Source organism: Corvus hawaiiensis, chromosome 22, assembly GCF_020740725.1.
Source record: "Corvus hawaiiensis isolate bCorHaw1 chromosome 22, bCorHaw1.pri.cur, whole genome shotgun sequence".
Taxonomy (NCBI): domain Eukaryota; kingdom Metazoa; phylum Chordata; class Aves; order Passeriformes; family Corvidae; genus Corvus; species Corvus hawaiiensis.
In genome coordinates this window covers 3090722-3118429 of record NC_063234.1, presented here as the reverse complement: position 1 = coordinate 3118429, position 27708 = coordinate 3090722, and the positions used below count along the sequence as shown (strand labels likewise).

At 44.9% G+C, this 27708-nt stretch overlaps 1 protein-coding gene across 3 annotated transcripts; it reads left to right on the top strand.

The window, feature by feature from the left end:
• Nucleotides 1-710: 710 nt before the first annotated feature.
• Nucleotides 711-27605, top strand: MMEL1 (membrane metalloendopeptidase like 1). 3 transcript variants are annotated; one of them, XM_048326597.1, is made up of 23 exons: nucleotides 711-864; nucleotides 5526-5689; nucleotides 12043-12102; nucleotides 12709-12870; nucleotides 13278-13358; nucleotides 13836-13931; nucleotides 14178-14296; nucleotides 14948-15013; nucleotides 17203-17337; nucleotides 17926-18015; nucleotides 18264-18400; nucleotides 18855-18948; nucleotides 19212-19340; nucleotides 19615-19713; nucleotides 20090-20173; nucleotides 20432-20535; nucleotides 21139-21197; nucleotides 23149-23268; nucleotides 24261-24394; nucleotides 24826-24891; nucleotides 25865-25960; nucleotides 26246-26322; nucleotides 26696-27605. In XM_048326597.1, exons 2-23 carry the CDS (start codon nucleotides 5536-5538, stop codon nucleotides 26793-26795), a joined length of 2262 nt encoding a protein of 753 aa, XP_048182554.1. In that variant the 5' UTR covers nucleotides 711-864; nucleotides 5526-5535; the 3' UTR covers nucleotides 26796-27605. The 3 variants fall into 3 exon arrangements, with proteins under 3 accessions (XP_048182554.1, XP_048182553.1, XP_048182552.1); XM_048326596.1 differs by lacking the exon at nucleotides 711-864 and adding an exon at nucleotides 4486-5348; XM_048326595.1 differs by lacking the exon at nucleotides 711-864 and adding an exon at nucleotides 4487-5386.
• Nucleotides 27606-27708: the final 103 nt, after the last annotated feature.

The window sequence follows — 27708 nt, the reverse complement described above, 5'->3', positions numbered from 1 at the left end:
TTGAAGAGGATTTTATGGCTTGGACTTCTGTGTTGCATTAAATAACATGTGCCGGGTGTTTAAATACAGGACTGGGGTTATATACTCTAATTTTTCAACTGGTCTGAACAGCTTTCCTTGGAAACAGGAATTATCTCCTTGTCATTTTTAAAAGCAGTACATTTAATGGAACAGCTGAAACTTGCATGTGCTCTGTAACCAAAAATAATTTAAGGTAAAATATCTGAGATTTATTTTCTTTGCAATCTGTCCTATACAGCAAAGCAATGCAAAAATATACCTTCCAAGCCATGTGCATGTAGTTTTGAAGTGCTTTTATCATTAAGAATATAATTGCAGCACTGAAATAATTACAATACTGAAATTAAATGTAAAAATGAGACACTGCATTCCAGAAGTCTTGAAAACCCTCTTGGGGAAAAAGGTAAAGCACCTCATGGAAAATGAGAACTTTCCTAAGAATTAATTACTGTAATAGAAGAGAATTCTCCAAATGCTAAGAAGCCAGGAAATCACCTTGTCCTCTTAAAGGCATCCCTGCTACACAACCTATTTTCCAGTCTAGACATAAAACCCAGTGATTTCTGACACATTGGAAGGGGTTAAATCTCCCTGAGAAGTCTCAGAGCAGAGCATTTAATTCATTGGGCACTGGGAGCCACCTGCGTGTGAGTGAGGGGGAGAGGGAGATTTGGGCACAGCACTTTGCAAGCCCATTCCTGGAGAGAGCCTGGAAGGGGATCAGAGCTGGTAACATGAATAAACATTTATTTCTGACTGCCAGAAAACACAAACAGTGCAGTTCCATCCCAGAAACTGCTCGAGGCACCTCTGCAGCTGAAAAACCTCCTCCACAAGAGCCAGGTAAGACACCTTCACCTTTTTACCTGCTTCTCTCTGCAGTGAATCCATCCAGAAACTCAGGGCAGCAGCCACGGCACCTTTCCTGCATAACAGCACTGATGGCTGGGAGTTTTTAATTCTGAGGGTGCTCCAAAGATGCTCATCTCTAACGGGAGAGCAAGAGAAGAGTTTTGAAACATCGCCTCAACTTCGAGGTTTTCCCAATTCTGAACTGTTTCAGATGTGCCTCCACCAGGACTTACTTCCACCCCACACAGCTGGCAGCCAACCTGCTCCAAGAAGATATTTCAATGTTGAGCTTTATTTCTTTCATGCTGGCTGACAGATGACAGGGTTCTGCTGACTCTCAGAGACAAACCCATTATTTCTGAGCACAATGAGTTCTCCTCTGTGGGCAGCATCCCTGCCACAATAAATCACAGGGTACATCCAGCCATTGTCCTGGAGCCAGGCATCTGCTGATTCACTGGGGTGAGGCTGTGGGGTTGGGCTTTTTTTTGTTTTAATGTTGCCCTACAGCTTCAGATTTTCTTCTGTATTTAAGTTAAAAGTGTATACGAATCTCATTTATGGACATTTTGACTGGAATGATGCACATTGTTCTGGTTACTAAACTGACCATTTTACACATGCATTATAAATCTTGGTTCAGGTGAGTTTTCCTGTTTAGATTAATTTATATACACAGAAGAAATAGATCTTTATATCTGTGTAACCTGAACATTGATACCCAGATGACAACAGGTAACAGCTCTCTTTCCAGACTCATGGCTCTTTATTGTACTAAAACCAAAAAGGTAAATAACAGAAGAGATTTTAAGCAGTCTTTGAGGAGTTTTGGAGCTGCTCCCCACACCTCTACCCCTCACACACCCAGGAGTTGGTCATTTCTAACCTGCAGTTCACATGCAAGTGATTCCACATCTGGAATTGCACTTCCACTGACACAGGACTGCCTCAAATCAATTTTTTTTTTTTTTTTTTTTTTGGCATAGGCAAAGGATTCAGGGCAAACTACAAACCCTGACATCCAGAGGTAAGAGAATTTCCCTCACATCTCACTATGGATCAGTCTATAAGGATGTAACAGATAGAGATGGAGACCTTGTTTCCATGGCAACAACTCTTAAGACAAATCACACTAAAGATGCTGCCACGTCCTGCTTGGCTCGGATTGCTTTAGGACATGGAGTTGTTTTTACATTTGGTGGAGCTGTTTAATTCCTGCAGGAGAACCCCAGAGCTCCAGCTGGGAAATCACTGCCCTACTGCACATCCAGTCCCTGGTTTGCTGGGAGCATACAGGGAGCAGCAACCATGGGATCATCCATTCAGGTGACCCAGAGCATTCAATCACATCAATACTCCGATTAAAAACCGTGTGAAAATCGGGCAGGCACCTAAAGTAGGTAATATATTCTCATACAATAATACTAGGTGCATATATATATATAATTTTAGGTCATATATTCTCATATATTCTCATAACCACAAAGCTTTTGAGGTTCACAACACCAGTGGCGAAACAAACATGGGGAGAGGGGAAGAAGAAATGCACAACTCCTGACAATTTCTATCTTCAGGATCAATTCCTCCTAAAGGAGGAGTTGAAGGTCAAGTCGACATTGTGGCAATTAGGACACAGCAACCAAACTTCTGAGCAAGGTAAAAATATCCTTGATCAGTCTCATCCCAGCTCAGTGTCCCAGGCACAGCCGTGGTTATTCCAGATTCTCCAGGGGAAATATGAAAGCAAAAATATTCAAGTGCAGTCTCCCAGACAAGTGAGGCACCAGCTCAAATATTTGCTGCCCAGGGCTGGAGCCCTCTGACCATAAATTCCTCACAGACCTGAGAATTTTTCCCCAGAAGAAAAGACCTGCAGAAAACCCCAGAGCTGCTCCCTCTCTATATTCAGTAGTTCTGTGCAGCTGGGGATGCCTTGTGCCTGGGGAAGCACCTTTTGAGTGAATATTCATATGTGGGGTCTCCGAGTTCCCAGTAAACACATCCCACAAAGAGGCAGTCATCCAGCTTGGCTGCTCAAGCCCCATCCCTGCAGGATCCAAGGGTAAAAATCCCTGATTTGAGGCTTTTTCAAGCTGTAACCCTGCCACTGCGAGCTCTTTACACTTCCAAATTCCAGTAACAGGAGAACCTCCTCTGCAAAGTTACAATGTAAGCAAAAAGGGAAAAATCCTTTCAAAGTGGCCCAACCCAAACAGCAAATGCCTCGTTGCTTCATGTGTTTTGTGTCCACATTGCTTTGGGGAGAGAGGATGTTTTCCAAGAACTGAAAACCCCCACTGTTCCTCAATTTCTGGAAGAAGAAATCCCCAGGCCGGTGTTCACCTTCCCAGGATTGCAAAGAGGGATTAACCTTTTAAAGCTCTTTTGTAAAATAAGGGGGAAAGCAGAAGAGAATTTCTGCAGGCAGTGATTAAATCATGAATAATTTAATTGAATGTGAGATTTAGGGGAAAATAAATAACGAAGCAACCCCATTCCACCTCGCAGCATCGAGTTGCCTTTGCCACAGAGGCTCCAAGGTGATCCCGAGACTGTCAGAAATCAAAGCAGGTCTGTCCCCTTCGAAGCAGTGACCAGAACGGGGACCTTGCTGCACTGTCAGGATGATGGATTGCTCCATTCCAGTGACCACACAAAGCTGCTCAAGACAATCAAAATTAATGATTCTGCAAATGTGTCCTTTACAGTTGCTGCTGCTCCTCACACAGAAAATTAGGGGGCTTTTGAGTTTTGTTGGGTTGTTTGTTTGAGTTGGGTTGGTTTTTTTCACTTAGCACAGCAGAAGGAATAAAGCTCTTGGATTCTTGGCATCTTGATTCTCCCCCTCCAAAATGGGCAAAATAATACCCTGCAGTGTCTTAGAGCCACAGTGCAGGAATAAATACATTAAATCTATGAGAATAACTACATTAAATCTACAAAAATAACCACATCAAATCTACAAAAAAAACTACATTCAATCTACAAAAGTTGGCACATTAAGTCCTGTGAGGCACCTGCCTATCGTAGTGTTACAGACCTCAACCAGGCAGATCCTACTCAGAGCCAGCTACGTTGTAAGGTAGGAGTAAAACTGCTCAGCAACCAGAAAGATTCCCATAAACACAGGAAACTCAGCTTTCTTAGCTGTAGAAATTTCTGCAAACAGAAATGAGAGATCACTTAAATCCTAATTAAATGTATAGCTTTGTCCTTAGAAGCGACCCTGCCTTCTGCAGCTCTTTTTCCCATATGGACAGCCAGGATCTGCACGAGCACGCGTGCATCTCACATCCCTGTGCTCTTCTACTCCTCCTCAGCTGGCGGAATGGGAATTGCTGCCTTCACACTTGCCAGAAGCCTGAGATAACATGACTCTGGGGAAAAAAAAAAAAAGCAAAAGGAAATTCTCCCAGGGATTTTGAGGCAGAGTGCTGACTGGGAGAGGAGACTCGGGCTCCTGGCAGAAGGAACTGGTGTTCATTGTTCCCTATTCTTGGAACACTGTGTGTCCATTCCCAGCAAAGAGCCACAGAGGAATCCCTGCTCTGCCCCCAGCACCTCCTCCTGCACTCTCACAAAACTCGGAGTGCAAAGGCGCAACCTGAACATTTCTACGGTGTGAATGAACTGCGGCAGCTCAGGGGAAAACACCCCCGAACCAACCTGCTTCTCCCTCGTCCCGAAGTCGGTTCTGGAGCAGAGTGAAACAAAACACAAGGGAAATCACCCTGCCCTTGCTCTTGCTGCCTTTCCCAGTTGCTCCCAGCCAGATTTCCATAAAGGAATTCTGTGCATTGCTTGCAACAACCCACAAATCAGCCTGTTTGCAAACATCCCATTCATCCCACCCCAAAGCTGCCGGCGCTCTGGGAAGCCAGAGAGCTTCAGCAGGTTCCCACCTCTCCTGCGAGCGCAGAGGCCGAATAAGCGAGCGGCATTCCAGGGATGACAGAATCCCGGGAAGAAGCCGCAGCGGCACGGGGCTCCTCCAGCCCATCCCGCCCTCTCCTCCCCCGGAGCATCTCCCTGGAGCTGGGAAGGGCTCGGGGCTGAGCTCCCAACCCTGAGCATGGCTCGGAGAAGCCTCGGGGAGTCCCAGCCTCGCAGCCCCGGCAGCTGCCCCGCTGCCCCCATCCTGCATCGCCGCTGGCCACCGAGCCGCTCCAGGGCGCTCGCACCTGGAAGGATCCCAGCTTGGATTCCTCGGCTGTTAACAGAGCCCTGCAGACCTGCCCAGCGCCACGGAGGGAATTCTTCACAGCGGCGTGAATATTTTGGAAGTGGGGAGTGGAAGGCGGCAGTTTGCCCCCCTCCTCCGCTGCTCGGGCGAAAGGAGTTGCCCAACCTGGTCATGAGACTTTTCCACACTTCCCAAAGAGGCTCCTGAAGTTCTGGCATTGCACCACGGAGAGCCCGGGGCAGCACAGCCCCCCCCGAGAGCAGACACGCAGGCACAGGAGATGGAGAATGACGTTGGCAAATCTGTGGACAATCAAATGGACAAATACATGTAATAATTTGGAAGTTTTCTTTCTCTCCTTGCTTTTATTCTGCTTCCTTTATTTTCCTCCCTGATTTCTCATGCATTTCTCCCTGTCCTGATGTAGCCGTGCTGTTAACCCTTTCTCGCCCTCCCCTCCCCGATTTAGAGTTACAATAATGGGGAAATCAGAAAGTCAAATGGATATTGTGGAAAAATCGACCAAATCTGGGAAGAAGCCCTGGAGCTTTGTGGCCATCGGGCTGGCTGTCCTGCTGCTCCTCATGACTTGTGCCGCCGTCGCCCTGGTGATCCTCTATGCCAGCAGCAGAGGTAAGAACCTGGGAATAATCCTGCCCTTCCCTCTGCAAACAGCAGAAAAAGTCCTTTTTTCGCAGAGCTAAGTGAAAATATAAATACAGGGAGACCATGAGGTCACCTCTGTGAGGGACTGGGCTCTCTCTGCCTTGCTCCCAGCTCAGAGATTATGTTGGCTTTTACTTAAATTTTGAATTATGCTGTGTAAGATTCTATGCTTTTGTTTAATTTTATGCAATTTGTTGAATTCAGAGCTGTTTTGACAAAGCTGCTGCGCTGTTTTGGAGGGAAGGTGTGTGTCTGTGTGTGAGGACTGACATTCCCTTATTATATACAAGCACAAGCCAAGATTCATTATTGTCAGGGTTTTTAAAGCAACAGCTGCTTTAAAACACTTCTAAAAACAATCTCCCTGAAGGGGAAATTGCTTATTACAATGTGAAAGCTTAAAAAAAAAAAAAAAAGCCACTTGGTGGTGAGGAAAAGGAGACTTTTAAAATATTCCATCAGGCAGTTGGATCTCTAAGTGTGATTTGCTTCAGTGACTTGAATGCAAATGTCTTGCCAGAAACCTGACATTGAGGCACGTTATTTTGAAGTGTTTTGCCTAAATATTTTAACTGCAGAGCACACTTGGTAAAGCCAAAGTTTTCCCACTGGCACACCAAGTGCAAAGTCCCACTTTAAAACCCTGTGAAGCATCGAATGCTTGGGAGCAGCTCTGCCTCATGTTTGTCACTTCCATTAAAGCCTCTTGGATTGGGAGCTTTGTTAAGACACTGGAGAATTAAATTAAAGTAGGAATAGCAAAAGTGGAGCAAGGCTGTGCTGTCTCCTCACACTCTCTCTGCCTCCCCTGCTGCAGGGAGCTGCATTTTCAGCACTTGTGAGTGAAACACTGCACAATTCTGAGCAGTAATTCATGAAAAAAGCCTTGTTATTGTTCACTCCTTTTGCTACCAGCAGTTGAAGGCAAAATCTGAGTATTTGGTATTCATAAAGTTCGTCAGAAAGTTTATTCTATTAGCTCAGGAGATGAGAGGAAAAAAATTCCCCAGAGCCAGGTCCTAGAGGAATAGTTTCTGTATCAAACATTGAGCTAGGCAGGGTTTTGCTGCCTGCATGCATAAAGGATTTGAGAAATCTGCCCTACATCATTTGCTGGGTCCAGAAAATCCATAAGTCAGCTATTAATAATATTTGCCCTAGTGTTGGTCTCATCCAAATCCAGAGGCAGAGTCTGTGCTCACTACATGTGTTTAAGGAAGGCTTCTCTGTGAGAAAACAGGTCTAAACCCTAATTTTTGCAGGCTTATATCTGCAATTAAACTTTCCCTGGAAGTGTTTCCAGGGCTGAGCCCTGAGTGCAGGGCTGATGTTCTGCTGCCCTGCACTCCTCTCACCCCACCCGGGGTGTTCAGCTCTGCCCTGGAGCCACTTTGTGCCTCTGCCCCCAGCCGAGCTCACAGCTGGAGCAGCTTTAGGGAATTCCAGGTGGGAAATGAGCAGCAGGAGCTTCATCCTTACAGAGCAGTGTCAACAAGCTGGGTCTAGAACTGAGACAAAAGGAGCTCTGCAGACTCTTCCTGCAGCAGGAATATCTTTTTTTTTTGTCTTGAAAAGTTTTGTCCCAATGTCCCCCTTGGATCTGTGTTGCTGTCACACTTCAGCCCATTCCCAATGCTCAGCCAAAGCCTCAAATCCCAGACTCCCCAAGGGAAAAGCAGCTCTGGTTCAAAGCTGTGCCACATAAATGCCACAGAACAAGAAAAAACAGTGTGGCTAAGCACCATTCAACCAACAACGTTATCCTGGGATTCTTCTATTTCTAATTCCACTGAAATGCTGATTTTGGAATGTCTATGGGACACTGGATTGTTCACTAAGAGCAGATTCAGATTTCTCATTTCACCTTGATACATCCTTGATCAGAATGACACTACCCAGGCTTCTAAAAATAATTTTGTTTAGCTTGTAATTAGGAATTAAATTAGAAAATTAAAGCATGGCCTGTCCTGCTTTGCATTCACTTCTTTTTTATTTATTTATAAAGGCATGTTTAGGCTTTGTGGTTCAGGGAGAATATTTTTCTGCTCGTATATATCCTGTAGAAGAGCACTGTGGTGCATGAAATAGGCCTGTGGGTACAGGAACAATTCCTGGAGTTCTGTTAATGCTGACTGGGATTTTTATCTCTATTCCCAGCCAACAAAAATACTCAAGCTCTCACAGCAGTGCAGTTACAGAGTTCTGGACACAATTTGGGGATTTTTGACATCCAAGGAAGTTTTCAGACCCAAAAAACTCCTCATCTAAACAAGCTGAAAGAAAACGTGGGAAGAATAAAGTAATATTTGGGTGATCCTAACAAGGGAAGCAGGATCCCGACGGGTTTGGATCTGAACACACCACGCTCTCAATCCTTCCCTCACACCCACACCCTCATCTCAGCAGCCTTTTCACAGCTCCTTCTCAGTATTTATTAAACTCCAAAGCTCATCCCTTGCTGGAAAGGTCACAGCCTGAGGAACATCTCAACCCTCACTGTAGCTGACACATCAAATCGCTCAGCAGCTCCTCCAGGCAACTTAGCTCCAAACGGCCTCCAGCCTCACCTCATTGTTGCTCCTGTAATTCTGGCTATTTCTTTGACTTTCTGGCTCCCAAGTTGCCTTCTCAGGAGGAAGATCCACAGATATTTTTTTGTCTGCAGCCCTACAGGTTGTCACTGTTGGCTGTTAGGAAGCTCAAGGTCACGGCCTTCTGTCCTCCTCCTAGGCAGGCTCCAAACAAACAGAAATACAAACCAAGCAGCACCTTGTTCTGGGGGTGGATTTTCAAAAAAAAAAATCTTTTTTTTTCCTGCATTTCCTATGCTGAATGTGATTGTTGGGCACTCGAATAACAGATTTACACCAGCCTGCTGAGCAGGAGCAGTATCTAAACTGAGACAAGGTTGTGGCTGAGCTCTGGCTCCTCTCCTTGACTGCTGCCCAATTGTCCTTTGACGTCAGGAGCCTTCATTAACGAGGCAGCTATTCAGGGGAGATGCAGAATTTCAAGAAGTGGCAGCTAACACACGAGTCATGATGACATTCAGGTGGCAAGGCTCTCCTCAGTCATAGTCAGATGGAGCTACATGAATGCAGAGCTTTAATGGGGAGTGACAGGCCATGCAGGGCTGCAAAATGGGCAAACACACACACAATTTACTGATTCTCACACAGAACTCTGCTCAGCCATGCTCATGGGTAAGAAATCCTAGGAAAGGAGGAATAAAACTGAACATTCGTGTTCTGCGCTCCTTTTGAAGATGCTGACACCTAGCACCGGCAGCCCTCTCTGACAAAGAAAACCTGAATTTGGCAATTCTGTTGTTTGTTGTGAGCAAATCCCTGTTTTAATAGCAACAAGGGCAGCTTGCAGTGCCAACAGCACTTCTGCAGAGGAGATCTGAGAACAGGGAAGGTGCTGAGAGGTAAAAGCTCCCACGTGAGCGCCTAGTGACAACTGTGCCTCTAATTGTCTCCATGTGTGCCATCCCCAGCCATCTGTGCTCCTCCAAAAGCACAGTGGGGACACACTACACACAAGCTGTGTCCTCCAGAGCCCTGCAGAAGGCTTGGCTTGGCTTTTGTTCCCTAATAAAGGAGCCTCAATAAGGCTGTGGAAAAGCAACTTGGGTTTGAAAAGGATTGTCAGTCCAAAGGTGAGCTGCTGAACGGGACTGCAGCCATCCAGAGATGCCACAAGTCATTCCTGGCTCCTGCTGCTGGCCAGGAAATGTGACAGGGTTCAGTGGCTCCTTGTGAGGCCAAATTAAGACAATAAAAATCTCTACAGTGACCTCAGGGGGTCTGAAGTATGTCCCAGCTCTGCTATATCTCAGGTGAGCAGCTCACCTCTGAAGTAGCATCTGGAGTGCCTAATTTCCCTCATTTTCTTCCATTTGGAGCTGTCCCACAGCTCAGGTCATTTCATTTATCTCCATTAAAGCTTCTCTTCCCTGATCAATTCTCTGCTGCTGCTGTATCAGACTGAAATGGATGTCAAAGCAGGAGCCTCTCTGTCACTGTAACTCAACCTGTCAGCCATGTTTAACCAGGGAGGAAAATAAACAGAGAAATACCGGTATTTCTACCAAAAACTTGGGCTGTTGTTTCAGAGAAGTAGTTTGAGGAAAGAAAGGGCAGAGCTGCCAAGCTGAGAATTCAAAAGGTGCATTTTAAGTTCATTTCTAGTTTTTGGAAGATGCAGGTAACAAAGCTGCAGTCAAGTGAGCAAAGATCTGACATTGTAAAGCCAAAGAGGGCAGAGTTGGTCATACCCAGAGCCAGGAAAGGTACTGAGGAATAAAGGAGAGAATTGATAGAGAAACAAAGGAGACACTTTCCAAGGTAAACTGAGATCTCTTCCCCAGCCATTTCCCATGATCTGGTTTTGGGGCAGAGTTTCAGAGCCCTGAGTGTGCCCTCAAATTCCAAACCAGCTCTGGCTCCCCTGCTCATCCTGCTCAGTTACAGCATCACAATCACACGGCTTGGGGAAGGGAGGGGAGTTCAAGCCTCATTCAAAGCAGCTGGGTTCCAGAAATTGAAGTTATATTAAAGAGAGAAGCTTTGATTTTAAAATAAATAAATAAATGAAAGAAGAAAGGTTTCATTTCAGTTCTGCCTGGTCCCTGCAAAAGAGTAAGAGATACACAAAATTCTTGTAGTACAATTATTTCTTCCTCACCTTGCTCTTTGCTATTGCTCCTTTCCTTTTGCTCTTGAACTACTCATTTCTTTTCCTCAAAGTATTTCATTTTTCCCCTTGGAGATACCCTGGGCTTTTTAAAATGTTTTAAAATTATGAGACAGTTTAAGAAACTCCAAAGTTTGGGCTTAGCTTCATCCAGCACACAAAAAAATCCCAACGAATGCTGAAACAAACACAAAAAAGAAAAGAAAAAGAAAAAGATAACTATCTCTGTGAAGCTTCCCATTGTTCCACATATTTTGCTCCTCCCCTGTTCAGGTTGCCAGACACCAGCCAGGGCAGGACACAGAGTTTTTCTCATGCAGATGTGCTCCCACCCAGCACGGCCACGCTCAGCTGAACCCTGAACATTCCCCAGCACAGTGGGGGCTTTTTATGTCGCTTCCACTGATGAACTTCAAAGCCCTCTTTTCTCCCCCACGGTTTTATTTCTCTCTGAATTACTGTATCTTGTTTGCTCTCATACAAAGCACTTACTTGCATTGAAAGGGGTTGTTTCTAGTAACTCTTCTCTGCAAACAAGGATCAAAAATAAAGCTTAAAAATGGCTAAATCTGCTGGAAAGTACCAAGATTTTGTTATTCAGTGTGGAACCACACAGTTGTCTACTTGATATAAGTGGATACCAAAGTAGTAAACCAAGACATCCAGTTTCTCAAACGGGAAATTAAACCAGCAAAGTGAATTTCCTCCTCCCAGGGCCAAGGACCTCAGGCTGGGGCACTCAGATCCCTCCCAGTGCAGCTCTGCAGGGAACAGCACACGGGAGGGAGCTGACACCTGCCCAGCATCACAAGAACACTCCCTTGAATACTCAGCCTCAGAAATGATGTGTGCACTGGCTTTTTGGGGATCTTCTGCACTGGGAGAATTGCACAAACCAAGACTAAGCACTCAAAAATAGAAAATGAATAGCCAAGATCAGGACTCCACTGGCCTTTTCCATGCTTAACTCAAGGCCAAATAAATTCGAACACAGGTTCACAGTCTCCTTATTTCTACATCAGCCCTGAAAATTCCAGGTTAGGGACAACCTCTCTGATGAGCAGCAAGGACCAACCTTAGAGGCCACATGAAATTGTGGCCAAACAAGTCTGTGACAGGCTCCCCCTCCCCAACACACAAATACTTGGAGAAATAAAAGCAATTTTTTTCCTAAATTTGATCTTGGTGGCTCAAAGCAGTGTGGGAGCAGTAACCCAGCTCTGGGCTTTTTGCCCCCTGTTTAAACCTCTCAGTCTCAGTGACTTTGAAGATGCTCAGAGCATCTTACTAGATTGTCTAAAAAAGGATTCTGTACTTTCAGCTTGTGTCAGGAAGACTGCGGAGGCAGCTAGCAGGTAGAAAAGATGGTCTTATTCTCCTTCCAGGAGAGATAAAACTCACTGTCAAGACTGCTGTAAGGGTACTGCCAATACATTTCCCTCAAAAATCCCCAGATTTCTTCACGGTTGTCATTTGATGTCTGTGACTGGCACCAACATTCACTCGCCTGCTCTCAAACCAAGCAGAGCTGTCACTGAGATTGGGCTCTGGTGAGTGACTTTGGGAACAGTTTCCTTCCAAAACAACTCATTCCATCTGTTTTCCTCCTCCCCTCCCTGCAGGATCCCACTATGGCACCAACTCGGGCAACATCTGTACCACCCCTGGGTGTGTGACAGCAGGTAATGGGGTTATTATGAATTACTGCTGCAGAGGGGAGGCTTTATGTGTTGGTACTGAGCTTGAATAAGAGATAATTCAGAGTTTAAGGCTGAAGTAGATGAAAAGGAATGAGGTTTCCCCTTGGGTAAGGAATATCATTCGTAAGGGAGCAGCACAGGAAAATTGTCAGTGTGGCAATTTTCAGCTCTGGCTCTGAGCCACCAGGACACGGATTGACCAACACAATCTGTATTTATAAGCATAAGAGAATTCCCTTTAGACTTAATTTTCTCTCTCTTGGAGCATTCACCTTCTTATTTTTGGCATCTACGCCCCAAGAGAGGTGAGACTCCAGCACAGATGTTCCCAACAGCCCCAAGAAACACTGGTTTCTTGAGCAGTCCCTAAACTGGTGCCCTGGGGAGCACTGGGCACTCCTCCCTGCAAGACCTTGTGCTCTGGGACAACTTTTCTGCCATTCAGATCAAGTTTTAAGCAGCAAATAGGATTCCTCAAGTCATAATTTGTGGGAATGAGTCTTGCCAGGCAGCTCCTTTACAGTCTCCAGTAGTCCCAGAGACTCCTGGGCAGTCTGTGGAATTCAGCTCTCCAATTTTGATGCCCAGCTGCCAGAATAATCCAGAACATGGACCCCACAGCTGACCCATGCAAGGATTTCTACCAGTACGCCTGCGGGGGCTGGCTGAACCGGCACGTGATCCCAGAGACCAGCTCCAGATACAGCATCTTTGACATCCTGAGAGATGAGCTGGAGATCATCCTGAAAGGTAGGGATGGGGCTGCTCCATCCTTAGGCACCTGTGTTTAGTTTCAGAGGTTGCTGACTGCACATCAGACAGAGAAATAAACTCTCAGAAGAAGGGTGGATTGGGATTTTTTTTTTCTCTGCTCCTTTAATCTCTACATCTCTTACTACACCCATTTTGTGGGAACATCCTGTTCCCAACTAAAAATTAGCCATAGGTGATTGGGTACTGACTCCAAAAGGAGCAGGACAAGCTGTCTGCAAGTCCTTCCTCCTGACACTTTTTCCATTAATAGCATGAAGAGCTCTCAAGTTTCACAGTAATTGCAGCCTACAAGTGCTTCTCACAGCCCTGAATCCTCAGGGAGTTCTGTAAAATGATCAAAGCTCTCCAGGGCAAAAATCTCATGGCAATGGTTCCTTCCCCAGGTGTGCTGGAGACTTCAGATCAAGGGGACAGAGAAGCATTTCAGAAAGCTAAAATCCTTTACAAGTCCTGCATGAATGAGAGTGAGTCTCTTGTTCCACTGATTCCCTTGTTCAACACCAGGTGTACAAAAGCACCAATGTTCTGTTAAGCAAAATCCAGTCAATATCAGTCTAATCCATGTGGCCTTGCCTGGAAAACTCATCTTCAGATGGATGAAGGTGCCTTGGTACTTCATTAAACCTCAGTATACCCATTTGGGATGTGGAAGGGGTGGATGTCGGGTACTCACCCCTGGTATGGGTGCAAAGCCTTCCCTTCAGAAGGCACAAACCTGTCCCAGCTCATGCTTCCCAAACCAATTCACTCCAAATCACTACTGGAGCCACAGAAGTATTTTCATTCCTTTTCTGAAGACTAATGTAGGATGGTGTCATGATATCTCTTATTTTTTGCTATGACACATTCAGTTGCAAATTTAAGCTGTTAGGCCCATGACTTATTTTTCTTGATTTTACTTTTTTGTGAAAACAATACAGAATTTGTCCTTCCTTCCTCAGGCCTTATAGAGCAACGAGATTCCCTGCCTCTGCTGGAGGCCTTGAGGATGGTTGGAGATTGGCCAGTGGCTTCTGCAGACTGGAATAAGACCAAAGGTAATGCTGGGCTTGGAAGGGTTCAGTCAGAATTATTTACTGAATTAGGGAGGCCACTGTCACCAACTTAAATGCCCTGTTTGCAGTTTCTCTTCACAAACAGAAGTCAGGGTATCACACATTTAACACTCATTGATCCATTTAAATAGATCTCAAAAATTTCAGCAGCCAGCTCATGAACTGCACAGTTTCAATCAGTCTGACACAGATTGATAAATTAAGTCTGTTTTCCCTTTTATCTCCCAGAGCCAAGCTGGAGCATGGAGGAAAACCTTTCCATAATGAACTCCAGGTTTAACAAACGTGTCCTCATCGACATGTTCGTGTGGAATGATGACCGGGATTCCAGCAGACACATCATTTATGTAAGAAAAAAAATTACAGGGAATTATTTCTATGCCAGAATCATAATGGATAATTATTTACACTGCAGACAGATGAGTTTCCCATAGAATAATTCCAGCAAAATGTAGGCAGCAGTTCTGTACCCCAAGTGTCAGATCTGTCTGAAAGACATATTGGGAAATGTTTTATGGCAGCGTAATTTTTGTTACAGCAAAAGAAACCAAAATCAATGGAACTTTGCTGATTTACAGCATTTAAGGGCTGCAAATTCTTGTGACTTACAAAAATGATGGTGAGGTTTAATATATAGCAGGAAACCATGGGTTTAAAATACATAAAGAGTATTTCAGAGTTTGTTCATGAATGGTTGTGCAAGGAAGCCCAGCCCTCAAGTCAAGCAACCTAGAAAAGTTACTTAAATTTATTCTTGAATCTCAGCGATTACTTGAAGATTTTGCTTTATAACCCACACTAAGATCCTTCCTGTCCTCACCCTGTACCTTCCACCTCGCCCCAGACCCAGGAGAGCCCAAACTCTCTGAGTGCTTGGCAGCAGTGTCATTCCAACTGACAGGGTGGCACACACAGCATTTCCTGCTGCCTTTCAAGGATTCCTTTGGCCAACCCCAGTTCCTGTTCACCACTAACCAGAGAAACGTGTTTTCCTTCAGATTGACCAGCCAAGCTTGGGAATGCCATCCAGGGACTACTACTTTAATGGGGGCAACTATCAAAGAGTAAGTATTCCTTGTACTGATGTACTCTGAGCCACTAAAACAACTTCATTGTTGATCCCCGTGCTTTGGAAAACCCCAATATATGAATCTCCATGGGATGTAACAATCAGAATGGAACTGTGACATTCATTGCTACATTTTTTCCTAATTAAGCCAACATTTTGTGAAGTTTACAAAAGGACTAAACAACTGTATAAATATCAAGCCTCCCCAGAACTGGCCAACTCATGAAGGAGGTTGTGGGGAAATAAAATCATATTTTGCGGCTTAGGCAGTCTCTCATTTTGAAGGCCAAGTTCACATTTTCAGTGCAGGGGATTTGCTTGTATCTTCCTGTGAATCACTGATGCTCAGCAAGTAAGAATCTGCTGCCACTTACTCTCCCCTTCCCCCAAAATTACATGAAATTGTGAGAGATTATTTTCTAGCTGCTTTTCCCTGCCGATGCTCAGGGCAAAAACACTGATTCTGCAAAAACACTGTTTCTGTAAATACACAGAAAGCTGTTGCAAACAGAGCCAGATAATTTGTCTGTTTCCAAGATGAAAATACTGCTTTAGTACATTTTATTTTCCTCAATTATGCCTTGCTAACAAAGAGTATTTGCAGGCCAGCATCAAACCAATCTTCCTAACAAGAATGGAAGGGAATACAGAGGGACAACAATCAGCATCTGAGACTCTTTTGTCTCATGGTTGTAAAGGCAGATGAAAACATCAGTGGGAAGAGTTTTCTTCTCACTTCAGTGTATTTGACTACACTTTATATATAATATAGCTAAAATACAGCCCTGGGAGGTTTATAGAGGATTGTCCCCACACCTCCTGGGCACCTTTAGGAGTTGCCAGCTCCTGCGACAAAACAATCTCCAGGAAGCTGTGCTGGGAAATGTGGGGAGCTGCTGACCCAGGAATCTCCCCTGCAAGTGTCACCTCCACAGCAGCACTCACAGCAGAAAAGAGGAGTATTTATGCATTGGGGCATGAAGGTCAGACATAGATTGACTTGGAGGAGGTAAGAAATCAGGTACAGTGCAGAGACAATCCTAAATTAGCGAAAGAAAACCAGTTCTGCTCAATACAGCTTTAATTTGAAGGCACAAAGCAGGGGGGCTGAGGCTGTGCTTTTAATCCTAATGACCAAGGAGGAGACACAACCCCTTTTTATTTGTATTTACCAGCTCACTGCCCCCAGACAATGAGCCCAGCTCTGATGACCCAAACTCCCCCTGTGCCTAGTCCAGCATCTTTTGGCAAAACTCCTCCTGAGGCCTGGGGGAGTCTGGCCTGATTAAGGCTCAGCATTCAACCTAAAACCACAAATCATCATCTGTAAGTGCCCAGACTCAATTTCACCACAGTCACTGTGTTTATTTGGCTTCCAAGGTCTACAGAGGAAGAAAAGTATGTGAGAAGAAGAGGTAGCATCAAGTTTTCCTGCATCAGGGATCAGCACTCCCTCAGCACCAAGGTCCATTCTGAGGCAAAAATCAGTCAGAGCCTCCCATCAGGAATAAAGCAAAGGTGTCATTGGGAGCTGTCTGAAACAGAGCTTTTCTTTCAGACACTAAAACCAGACTTGAGAATATTTATGGTATTACTTTCAGAGAACTCAAACCTTCCCTGTTTGCCCTGGAATTTTGGCTAGTAGGGATCGCTGTTCCATAGAGTAACTCAAAGCACAGAGCCTCCTCTTTGCCCAAGCAGTAATTCTAACTCAGAATACCAAGGCTGGATGGCACAGGGAAGCAGAAAGTGTGTTTTGAGGCTGGCAAGTGCCTTGTAAGGTATTCATGACAAAGAGAATGGTTTGCTGAGAAATGTGAAGATGGACTACAGAAATAGTGAAGAGAGACTGTTTACAAGGGCCTGGAGTGACAGGACAAGGGGGAATGGGTTCAAACTGACAGAGAGGAGATTTAGATTGGATATTGGGAAGAAATCCCTCCCTCTGAGGGTAGGGAGGCCCTGGCACAGGGTGCCCAGAGAAGCTGTGGCTGCTCCATCCCTGGAAGTGTCCAAGGCCAGGTTGGGCAGGGCTTGGAGCAGCCTGGGATAGTGGGAGGTGTCCCTGCCCATGGCAGGGGGTGCCACTGGATGGGCTTAAAGTCCTTCCAACCCCAACCATTCTGGGATTCTATGAAATGATGGACAGCAAACCTTTTCTACACGGTCTGTGTCTGCATGCAGGTGAGAGAAGCTTATCTGCAGTTCATGATCACCATCGCCAAAATGATCCGGGAAGACAAGAACGTGTCCAAAGATGATTCCTTTGTCCAAGAGGAAATGGCAAAGGTCATGGAGCTTGAAACAGAGATTGCAAATGTGAGTTGAGAGATCAAGAACTCCTCAGGAAGCTGTGGGGGGCAAGGGGTGAGGGGGAAGAGTCTCTTGCTGGTTTGTGCAGCAGTTTTCAGAAGAAAGTGGGGGAAGAAGACATTTGTGCCACGAGCAGCCCAAAAATCAGAGCCTCTGTGTCTCTAATTCTGCCTGCTGTGTACACTGCTGCTGTGCTGCTCCAGTCCCAGCCTTATTTCTATTTGGAGCTGTTCTAAAGCAGGATCATGTACCTTCTGCTATCCAGGCACTGGGATAACACCAGGACAGGCTCCCTCGCATCCTTAGTAATCTACAGCACCCTAAAAATCCCCCAGAGCAGGCTTCCATTCTAAAGGAGACAGAGGGAACCACTTGGCTCAACTTATCCCTAAAACATTATTGAACAGGGGGGACTCAAGTTCCTGCCCTGAATTTTTGCAAGCAGCACTGGGCACAACCAAATGATTTTCCTTTTCCCAAACAAACTGGTTTATTTGCACATTATTTGAATGTATACAAATGCACCTGCATGTGATTTCAGCCATTGATATTTCTGTCAGTTGAGTCCAGTAATAACCTTGTGAATGTCTTCAGGCCACCACCCCAGCAGAGGAAAGGCACGATGTGACCTTGTTGTACAACAAAATGACCTTAGCAGAGCTGCAGGAAAAGTTTGCATTCAACGTAAGTGTTTCATGAGCAGTCTCATACTTCAGGTCTCTGAGTTCCATGCCAGTTGGAAATGGCTTTGTGAACTTATCAGTGCTTCAACAAAGAGGTATAAAATCATTCCCATTCCTAATCTTGTCTTCAGAGTCTCTTAAAAAGCTTTGTCCTACTGAACAGCTACGTTCAAGGTCATAAGACTGTCAAAAGTCCAGTTACTGAGGCACTTCAACATCCAACATTGGAATGTCTCTCTGTCTGCCTAGGAATTTAACTGGACCTTCTTCATCCAAGGTGTCATGTCTTCAGTAAGTGTTCAGGTGGACCCGGAGGAAGAGGTGGTTGTGTATGGGATGCCTTATCTACAAGAGCTGAAAGCAATTATCTCCAAGTACTCAGCCAGGTAAAGAAACTGGAGGATATGCAGGACAGAAGTCACAGGATTGCTGAAATGTCAATTGTGGGACCCCTTGCTAGTTCTGAGCTTCTGAGGAAAAATGACACTCCTGTAAAACACAGGAAATGCCTTTGGAGGTTTCAAAGTCCAAGTACTGCAGTACAAGGTGTCTCACCTGCTGCTTGCTTAGAAAAGGTTAAATGGGAAGAAAAAAATACATGACAGGCTTAGTTCTTGCTACATTCTAGAAGGAAGAAAAACAAGAAATTAATCCCAGAACAGATATGACAGCCCAGTCCTCAGGCTGGATGACTGCAGTTAACTGAGATGCTGCGAAACCCAGGACTGGTAGCAAGGGTTTCCCTCTTTAACTCCATTCAAAATTGAGATTCCCCTCTGGCTGCCTGCACCAGCGTTGGTTTTTACAGGGGATTCAGCTCAGCTTTGCTTCTTCACACAGCACCATCCAGAACTACCTCATCTGGCGGCTGGTGATCGACCGGGTCAGCAGCTTGAGCCGGCGCTTCAAGGACGCTCGGGCCAGCTACAGGAAGGTATTTCCTCTCTTCCTAAAGAGGAGAGCACAACTGCCACCAAATCCAGCCTGGTCAACACAATAACCATGTCAAGGGCTTTTGGAGAGAGATGAACTTTAAGCTCCCTCCCAAGCCAAACCATTCTGTGATTCCATGATTACATCATGAAATCCCCAAACAAACCTAGTCACAGCAGTGGAAACCTTTGGGTTAACCTGCCCTCTAGACAATGGTTTGGAAGAGCTGCAGGGGCAGGGTTAATGCTGGGCTTTGTGCTGCAGGCCCTGTACGGGACGACGCTGGAGGAGGCGCGCTGGAGGGAGTGCGTGAGTTACGTCAACAACAACATGGAGAACGCGGTGGGAGCAATGTATGTCCGGGAGACTTTTGCTGGTGAGAGCAAGAGGATGGTATGTAGTTTACCCTTCATACTACTGTACATCCACAATGCCCACAGTGCCCATTCCCTCTGGTATGAGCTCCCTATTTCTTGCCTGGGAGACTTATCCGCCAGTCAAGAAGGTGCAAGAACTCATTTGTGATGCTCTTTTAGATGCTCAGTACCATGGTTTAGAGCACAGAATTCGGGGACGTCACCTTCCAGCAGGAAGCTTTTCACCCCTCCTTAGCTGTGCCTGGGAATAGGGCATGTGAATGATGAATGTCTCCCTGGATCTCTTTCAGGTCCGAGATTTAATAGAGAAGATCCGCGAAGCGTTCGTGGAGACTTTGGATGAGTTACAGTGGATGGACGAGGCATCCAAGGAGAAAGCTCGTGAGAAGGTCAGAGATAACCAGCAACTTCAGTATTCCCTTGTGAACATGAAATATTTGGAATTTTGTAGTATCACCATTTCCAGTTTCTCTACAAACAAGAGGAAAAGACTTAGATGTTCATTATTATCCTGATGCATTGTCGTTTTCTTTCAATCTTCTGTTAGCCCACATTAATAAAAATGCCAACTGGAGACAATGCAATTCCCCAAAAAAACCCATTTCCAATTTTTAATTGAACTCAAGACCATAAGCACCATTCCAATAAGAAGAAAAACCCCCAAACATTTAACTATTATTTGCATTGAAACTTTAGTAAAAATAACCCAACAACACCCCAACAAAAATCACAATTAACAGGAAACATTCAACTCTTTTCTTCCAGGCAATGGCAATCAAAGAACAAATTGGCTACCCAGATTATATTTTGGAAGATCAGAATGAGAAACTGGACCTGGAATATGCTAATGTGAGTATTCTGTGCATATCTCACTGCATATCTCAAAATCAACACCTGCATTTGCTTTCTTGCCACTGGAATATTTGTACCTGTGCAACTGCCTTTTCCAAGGACATTAAAATGAACATATTAATAAATAATTGGTGCAAAGAGCCAACTATTCAGTGAAACCATGCAACCAAAACATTCTTTAGAGGACATTCAGGGGGACGAGGAGTTCCTCTTCCTGCTCAGCTGACTAATGTACTTGGACCCCTGTTTCTGTAGTTAAACTTCAGTGAACACAACTACTTTGAAAACATCCTGGAAAACCTGCGAGCTGGAGCCCAAAAGGGCCTGAAAAAACTTCGAGAGAGAGTTGACCAAGACATGTGAGTCTCCAGAAAGAGTTACAGACACAACCTAAATTCTGGCTTAATGGTGGGACTGTTAAACTCATGCTGTGGGTATCTGGGAATGCCTGTGGCTGAGATAATCAAGGAACTAAACAATTCTAAGGTAAAGTGAAAAATGCTTTTCCCCTTGAATGTTGTGTGTTTTGGATGAAAGGCACCCATAAACAAGCCACCAGGTATTTCCTGGTATCAGGAATTCTTTACAGCTGTGTTCAATGCACCCTTTTTCCTACATCAATCCTTTCCTTATATAATCTCCTTAGAAGGATTTTCCTTCTTTTTATAAGGTTCTTCCTTCTCCTAATACAGAAATTATATTTCTTTATATATCCATATATACATTCCTGGTTATATATGTATTACATATATATATACATATATGTACATCTATATATATATATTAAAAAAACACATATTACTTATATATATATATATATATAAATAATCCCTGAAAGGATTATTTCCTTACAATCCTTTCCTACATACCTTGCATTTTTTAACCAGAATTAAATTTCAAAAGTGTCGGGGGGGGGAAAAAAAAACCAGTCATGACTAACTGCGTGCAACATTTATTTTTAGATGGATAATTGGAGCTGCAGTGGTCAATGCATTCTATTCCCCCAACAGGAACCAGATAGGTAGGTTTAAACCCTTTTAACTAATTTTATCCACACAACAGTGTAGGTCTGCATCCAGAGGCAAACCTGCCTGTGCCCATCTGGGAATTCTGGGCGAGGCTGTTCAGCTCAAGCACTTTGTTGATGAATACTCAGCTCCCCCTCCTTGGCAGGTGTAGTTTATACCCTGTCACTGAACAGCCTGGGGTTTGAAAGCCTGGGACAGCACCAGTGCCAGCACCCAGAGAATGCTCCCAGTGTGTCCTGGGCTGCTCCTGCTCCCACATTCTGATAGCACACGGGCAGCTCTGCAGTTTGCTCTGTGCACATGACGCTGGAATTACACTGCTTGGAGCCATCCCAGACTGCAGAAACCTGCCTCTGCTCCCAGGGCATCAGCTGTGTGGGCTCTGCAGAGCTGCTGGGCTGCCCTTCCTTGTTCTTAGCACAGGAGATCTTCAGACCCTGCCTGGCTCCCTGTACTACCTGAGCTCACACCTCATGCAGGAGCTCAGGTTAAAACTGACGAGTCTCTGCTGAATTCTGAGCACCCCAAACAGGAGAGACAATAGATAATTGCCCCTAGGAGTGCTTCTTCAAATTCCCAGACTGCCAGGAAGAACTGCTACTCAACTACTGATAACACAGAAGGACAAATCCATGGGGTTTTAAGCCAGACAGTAATTGCATCCTGCTCACAGAGCAAAGGCCAGGAGTGGAAACAGCCCAATCTACCAACAGTCACAACAGAAAACTTCTATGATTGCTAAAAGCAGAAACACCAAATTGCTGATAACTTAGCCCTCTGACCTCACCCAAAATCTGTTTTCCTGTGTGCAGCTTCCACTCACCTCCATCCTGCAGGTACAGCAGCACCAGGACCTTCAGCTACGGCAGGGCCCTCCTGGGGGCTTTACTGGTGGCCAACCTCAGCTCCCAGTTTATCCCCAGTGATTTTACACAGATTGTAATCAGCTTTCCAGGCAGGGAACTCGGGTCCTGAAGCCACCTGGTTCCTCTTCAGCTTTGTCCTTTTAAGTCATACAAAAGTAACTCATTTAAGCAACTTGGAGATGAGTATGCCTGTGAAAAAATCCAAGCACAACCACCCACAATAGTGTGCATGCCAGTTAAATTCTGTTTATTCATGTCTCTAGCTTGAGAAAACAATTTTCCACACTGCTCTGTCTTACTGCAGTCTGGTTTATGTATTTCTCCACAAAATTGTATGGATAAAACCTGTGCAGCCAAAAAGGGCTTTGTCTCTGAATTAACTACTTGCAATAGAATTTCAATATCTCCCTTCACAGAAAGTATCTCACTAAACTGAATTACTGGCCGCCTGAATTCCTCTAGAAGCACTTCTGCTTTTCAGCTTGTGTAGAAGGGATGAAAAGCAAATCCTATGGTTCTGGATAAGGTTTTTGCCAGCAGGATGTAGCAGGACAAATCTCTTACTGCCCCCACTCCCCAGGTGGCATTGAGTGCCCTTGGTGGTCTACAGGAATCACTCATGAGCATGTTTTACCCTCCAAGTGTTGTTGGTATCAGCAGATGATTTCTGATCTCTCCTTAACCCAAATGAAGCAATAACGCCTCCATTTGTTCCCCTATAAAACAGCTCTAACACACAAACTCTGCCTGTCTCCAAAGGACAGCTCCTAAACATTCTGTTCTTGACTCATTGCAGCAAACATTATGGACCAAGTTAGGCTAAGCTTAATGTAAATGCTCCTTGGGTCTCAAACAGGGAGATACTGTAGCTGCAGATGTGCTAAATTAAACCTTTATTAACTTGTCATTTTCCATTTATCAAGAGAGAAACAATTTCACATGAGGCATGAGCTTGTTTCTAATCATTTTATATTTTATGTTCCTTCCTGACCCTTACACCAAGCAAACAATCTGTGTGCCAAGGATGAGGAAACAAAGCCACCTCACGGTATTTCCCTCTTTCTCCCTGTCTTTGCAGTTTTTCCTGCTGGGATTCTCCAGCCCCCCTTCTTCAGCAAACACCAGCCCCAGGCCCTGAACTTTGGAGGGATTGGGATGGTTATTGGGCATGAGATCACTCACGGGTTCGATGACAATGGTGAGGAGATGACTGAGAAAATGTTATTGTTCCAGCTAAAACTCGTGGCATGGCAGGAATTAAAGTGACAGACTGCTGGGACTGAAGATCCCTGCACAGTCACATCCAGCTCAGGAGCAATAGGAGCACACTGGGAACACTCTGTGGAAGGTTCTTCAGGGAATGTTTACTGAACGGAGCACAAGAAATAAGCAGATGTTAAAAATAAAGTGAGGCAATGACAATTCTCAGGAAAAAAATGTTCCTTTTACAGCATCATCGGATCAGAAACACAAAGCAAGCAAATCCATGTGCTCCTGAATACAGTGAAATCTGTGAACAATGTTTTTGGGGATAGAAGAACTGTCAGTAGTGCCTTGAAATCCCAGGAGACTTTGTTTTTCAACACAAATGCTTGAAATAATTTTACTTTTTTAACTTTGTCAAATGTCATGTAAAAGAATTTGGGGAAAAAATTCATTTCTGACTCTACAAGTCAATAATTTCTTACACGTGGGTTTTCTTCAAGCTGTTTTTTTATGCTCATTAAGTTTGTGCAGATGACCCATAAACACACAACACAGCCTCAGAAACGGCGTTCTAGAGCAAAGAAAAACCTTGTTCTAGCCAGGGAGCCAAGAACACAAACTCCAGAACTGCAATTCCAGCTTTTAATTCTCTATAAACCTCATTTCTGTCACGTGGACACACAGAACCAGCACCTCAGACACCTCAGAGGTGAGGGAAGGTTTTGTTACATGGAAACCAGGCCTTGGTGCTATACCTGGAGTCAGGGCTGCTGAGTGAACAGGAAATCAGGGAATAACAGAGACCACAATTCCATTCCCTTGTGACAATGAGAATAAACTGTGCCCAAAACATTTCTGAGCATCTTAATCCAAGGAGGAAAGAGAAAGGGAGTGCAGCTCCAACATCCCAGGTGCTACACTGGAAGAAGGGTGGCTTTAAAATCTTGCTCACCACTTCGCTTTTTTCCCCGGGTTTTCCTGCAGGTAGGAATTTTGACAAAGATGGGAACATGCTGGACTGGTGGAGCAACTTCTCAGCGCTGCATTTCAAGGAGCAGTCCCTCTGCATGGTGCACCAGTACGGGAACTACACCTGGGAGCTGGCGGGGGGACAGAACGTGAGTAACAACCACAATCACCAGGGCCACGGCTCTGGGTTTGTGCAAAGAATGACTCGAACAGGGAATGCCCAGGGAGGATAAGCACAAACCCCAGCTCCTACAGGTAACTGTTCTGGGAGCAAGGCACAAGGGTTGTGATAAACTGGGGACACTGGTGTGGCCCAGAAAGCCCAGGGTCTGTGTGCAGTGATGTTCTGCCCAGCAGTAGCCTGAGTTCTGTCCATGTTATATTTGTGTGTGCTCTCTCTGTTCCAATCTACAGCTCTTAGCCTGTGATCTGTTTAATTTCATTCTCTCTTTTCTTGTCCCAGCATGAGGTCACAGCTTCCCTTTGCACCAGGCACGTCAGGCTGTTGTATGACTGACCTGTGGTTCTTAGAGTTGCTGATTTTACTGACAATAGAGTAAATAAATGATTATTTTTACAGGTCAGTGGCATAAGCACATTAGGAGAAAATATTGCAGATAACGGAGGAGTCCGACAGGCTTATAAGGTAACCCTCAAACACCCTGTGAGTTAAATTTACCTGGCATCCAGCAATGGGGGGGGGGTATTCTGTGCTTTAAAAAATTGACAATTAACATGTTATTACCATATTCCAAAAGCTAAAGCCTCAATTGTACACCTGGAAGCTCATGTGCCCATGGCTTGCTGCCGTTCTTGCACCCAGGAGCAGCCCAAAGGTGCAGCTCAGGTGTGAGCAGGGAATGTTCTTCCCTGCAAAGAACCCAAACAGATGTCACAGGAAAACCTTTTATCTTTGGTGTTGTGAGTATGGTGTTAAGGGGGTTTATAGAACATCCTGAATTTTCAGAAATCTAAATTTCAACCGTAAGGGACACCATTCCAATTAATCACTTCGTTAGCATTGTTCTAAAAGCCATCACAGCCGTGGAGGAGCCGTGTGGGATGACACAAAATGCCTGCACACAGAATCCATGGATGTTCTGTGGTGCTGGATCTATTTTTACCCTCAGCTCTCCCTTTTGTTTCATGCTTTGGGACTGTCTCAGCAGCTGAGAGGCTGCAGAAACAGAATGTTGGGAATTAACCAGCGTGAGGACACATTAACTTGTCTCCATCATGTCAATATACCCTAAAAATACAAATTGGCCAATTAATGTGTAACAATAACAGGTAATGGATTTAACATTGAGCAAGGTTGTTATCTGCTATTTAATGAGCAGTTACCTGAAGAGAGAAGAATCATCACTATAGAGAAGCAGAGGAGACTTAACACTTTATTTCCAGATACAAATACCTGTAGAAAGAGTTTATGAAGTCAACAGTGCTTATGCTGACAGCTTTTTCATAAAATTCTCTGTACTGTTTGTATTAGAGAGAGAAAATTTATACAAAAGGGAACCACGTTGGTTCATTCACGTGGTGACTAAAATCCCTCCCCACAAAATAACATTCAAAATCCACCTCCTACTGCTCCTGAGTCAATCTGTAATCATTTCCAGGCCTACTTGAAGTGGCTGGAACGGGAAGGGAAGGAGCCAAAGCTGCCTGGACTGAACCTGTCCCACAAACAGCTCTTCTTCCTCAACTTTGCCCAGGTGAGAACACTCAGGGTTGTGCCTCAGGCCCTTAGACTGTTGGGAGGAAACACCTGGGTGAAAGCCAGCACTGATAGATCTGTCCCATAGCACCAGATCTTGATCCAAGACCTTGGTAAAACAAAAGCTAATTAGTAAATAATTGCATCTATTCTGCCTCTCTATAAAGCGTACTCCAATGACATCATAGCAAACTGGGATGGCTCTTAGGAAAGCCAGTGAGAAGCTTCCCAACTTGCATTCCCTTTAATACTGACCCACTAATGATGAATCCTCCTTTTCCAGGTTTGGTGTGGTTCCTACAGACCAGAATATGCCAGTCAGTCCATAAAGACAGACGTTCACAGCCCTCTGAAGTACAGGTGGGTTTTACTCATTTACTAACTCACAACTCACTCCTTTCAACCCCCCTTGCACCACAGCAGCACAGGAGAGTCTGATAACACACGAGATAACTCCAGACTGACTTCCAGATTTCCTCCCATGGCTTGTCGGACACTGCTGGAGAGCACATACCTATACCTGACCTGGTGAATTTGCCAATCCATAGGGGACGGAAGAGGACCAAACCCACTCTGTTCTGGGATTTCATTGCTCATATAACCTCTATTTCCTAAAGTATCCCATATTCTGAACTGTAATCAAGTTCTGAGGCTCCAAACCACTTTCTGGACACGGCTCTCTGTTTCCCAGAACAGCAATTCCCATGTAAATTAGTCCCTTCTCTTTGTTTAGGGTGATGGGCTCATTGCAGAACTTTGAAGCCTTCTCCGAGGTGTTCCACTGCAAGAAGGGCACAGCCATGCATCCCGCAGGGAAATGCCGGGTGTGGTAAGCAAGGATGAGACACTCTGGTGACACCACCAACAGCTTGAGGCAGGGATGTGCCTGGTGTTCTGCTGCTCAGTCACAGCCAGGGCTGCCGGGGCAGCTGCTGCAGTGAGAGCCAAGGAAGCACTCAGCTCTCCCAGTGCCACTGGGAAGCACACGGGGATCACAGGGATGGATCCCAGGACTGACGGGCTGCGCCGGAGGCCACAGTGTGTTCCCGGGCAGAACGACTGTTTCCAACAACATCCTGACTGTTACTAAGACACTGCATCAGGGTTACAAGGACTAATTCTTACACGAAAACAAAACCAACAAGCCACCACAAATCTATTTTTCAGAAAGGAATAATAATTTTAATATGTAAGCTCCACCTTCTGAGGCTCAGCAATGCTGTCTGAGATGTCCCACTGCTCCGTTTCCAGTGTTCTGGTTCAGTTTCTGATGCATTCCTCCCCAGATCAGGTTAGAGCTGGTGTAAACTCTCGTGCTGTCTGTGCCCCTGTGCTTTGATCGCTGCTTTGTTGTCAGAGATTGCTATTTGTCGTGACATGTCACACAGTGAGCTCTATGTCGAGACGCCTGTCGCACTCTCCTCCTGCACTTGAGTTCCTCTGCTCCAAAGAACCACCTTCAAGTGAGGCATCACTACAATTGTCACATTTTAGGAGTACAAATTCTGTCTTTATGGTTAAATTACAGGGTCCCACCCTTCAGAGATATATTGAAAATTATGCTTATTCTTGTAGAAAGTGTATAAAATACCTTTTGCCAAACAGCAGACATGTATCCATGGAAATAATTAAGCTGGTTTTAATCCTGTGCCTTTTTATTTTGCCATAGGCTATTTTTCAGTATTTACACTTGAAAATGTAACATGTATTAATTTTTAATAAAATTTAAAAGAACACATCACGGTG

What these genes read in the sequence shown, in the direction of transcription:
- MMEL1 (XM_048326595.1), top strand. Translation starts at nt 5,337, where the DNA reads ATGGAGAATGACGTTGGCAAATCTGTGGACAATCAAATGGACAAATAC. An exon ending in CTGGTGAGAGCAAGAGGATG is followed by an intron (nt 19,341 to 19,614) that starts GTATGTAGTTTA and finishes GATCTCTTTCAG; the next exon opens with GTCCGAGATTTAATAGAGAA. An exon ending in TGGACCTGGAATATGCTAAT is followed by an intron (nt 20,174 to 20,431) that starts GTGAGTATTCTG and finishes CTGTTTCTGTAG; the next exon opens with TTAAACTTCAGTGAACACAA.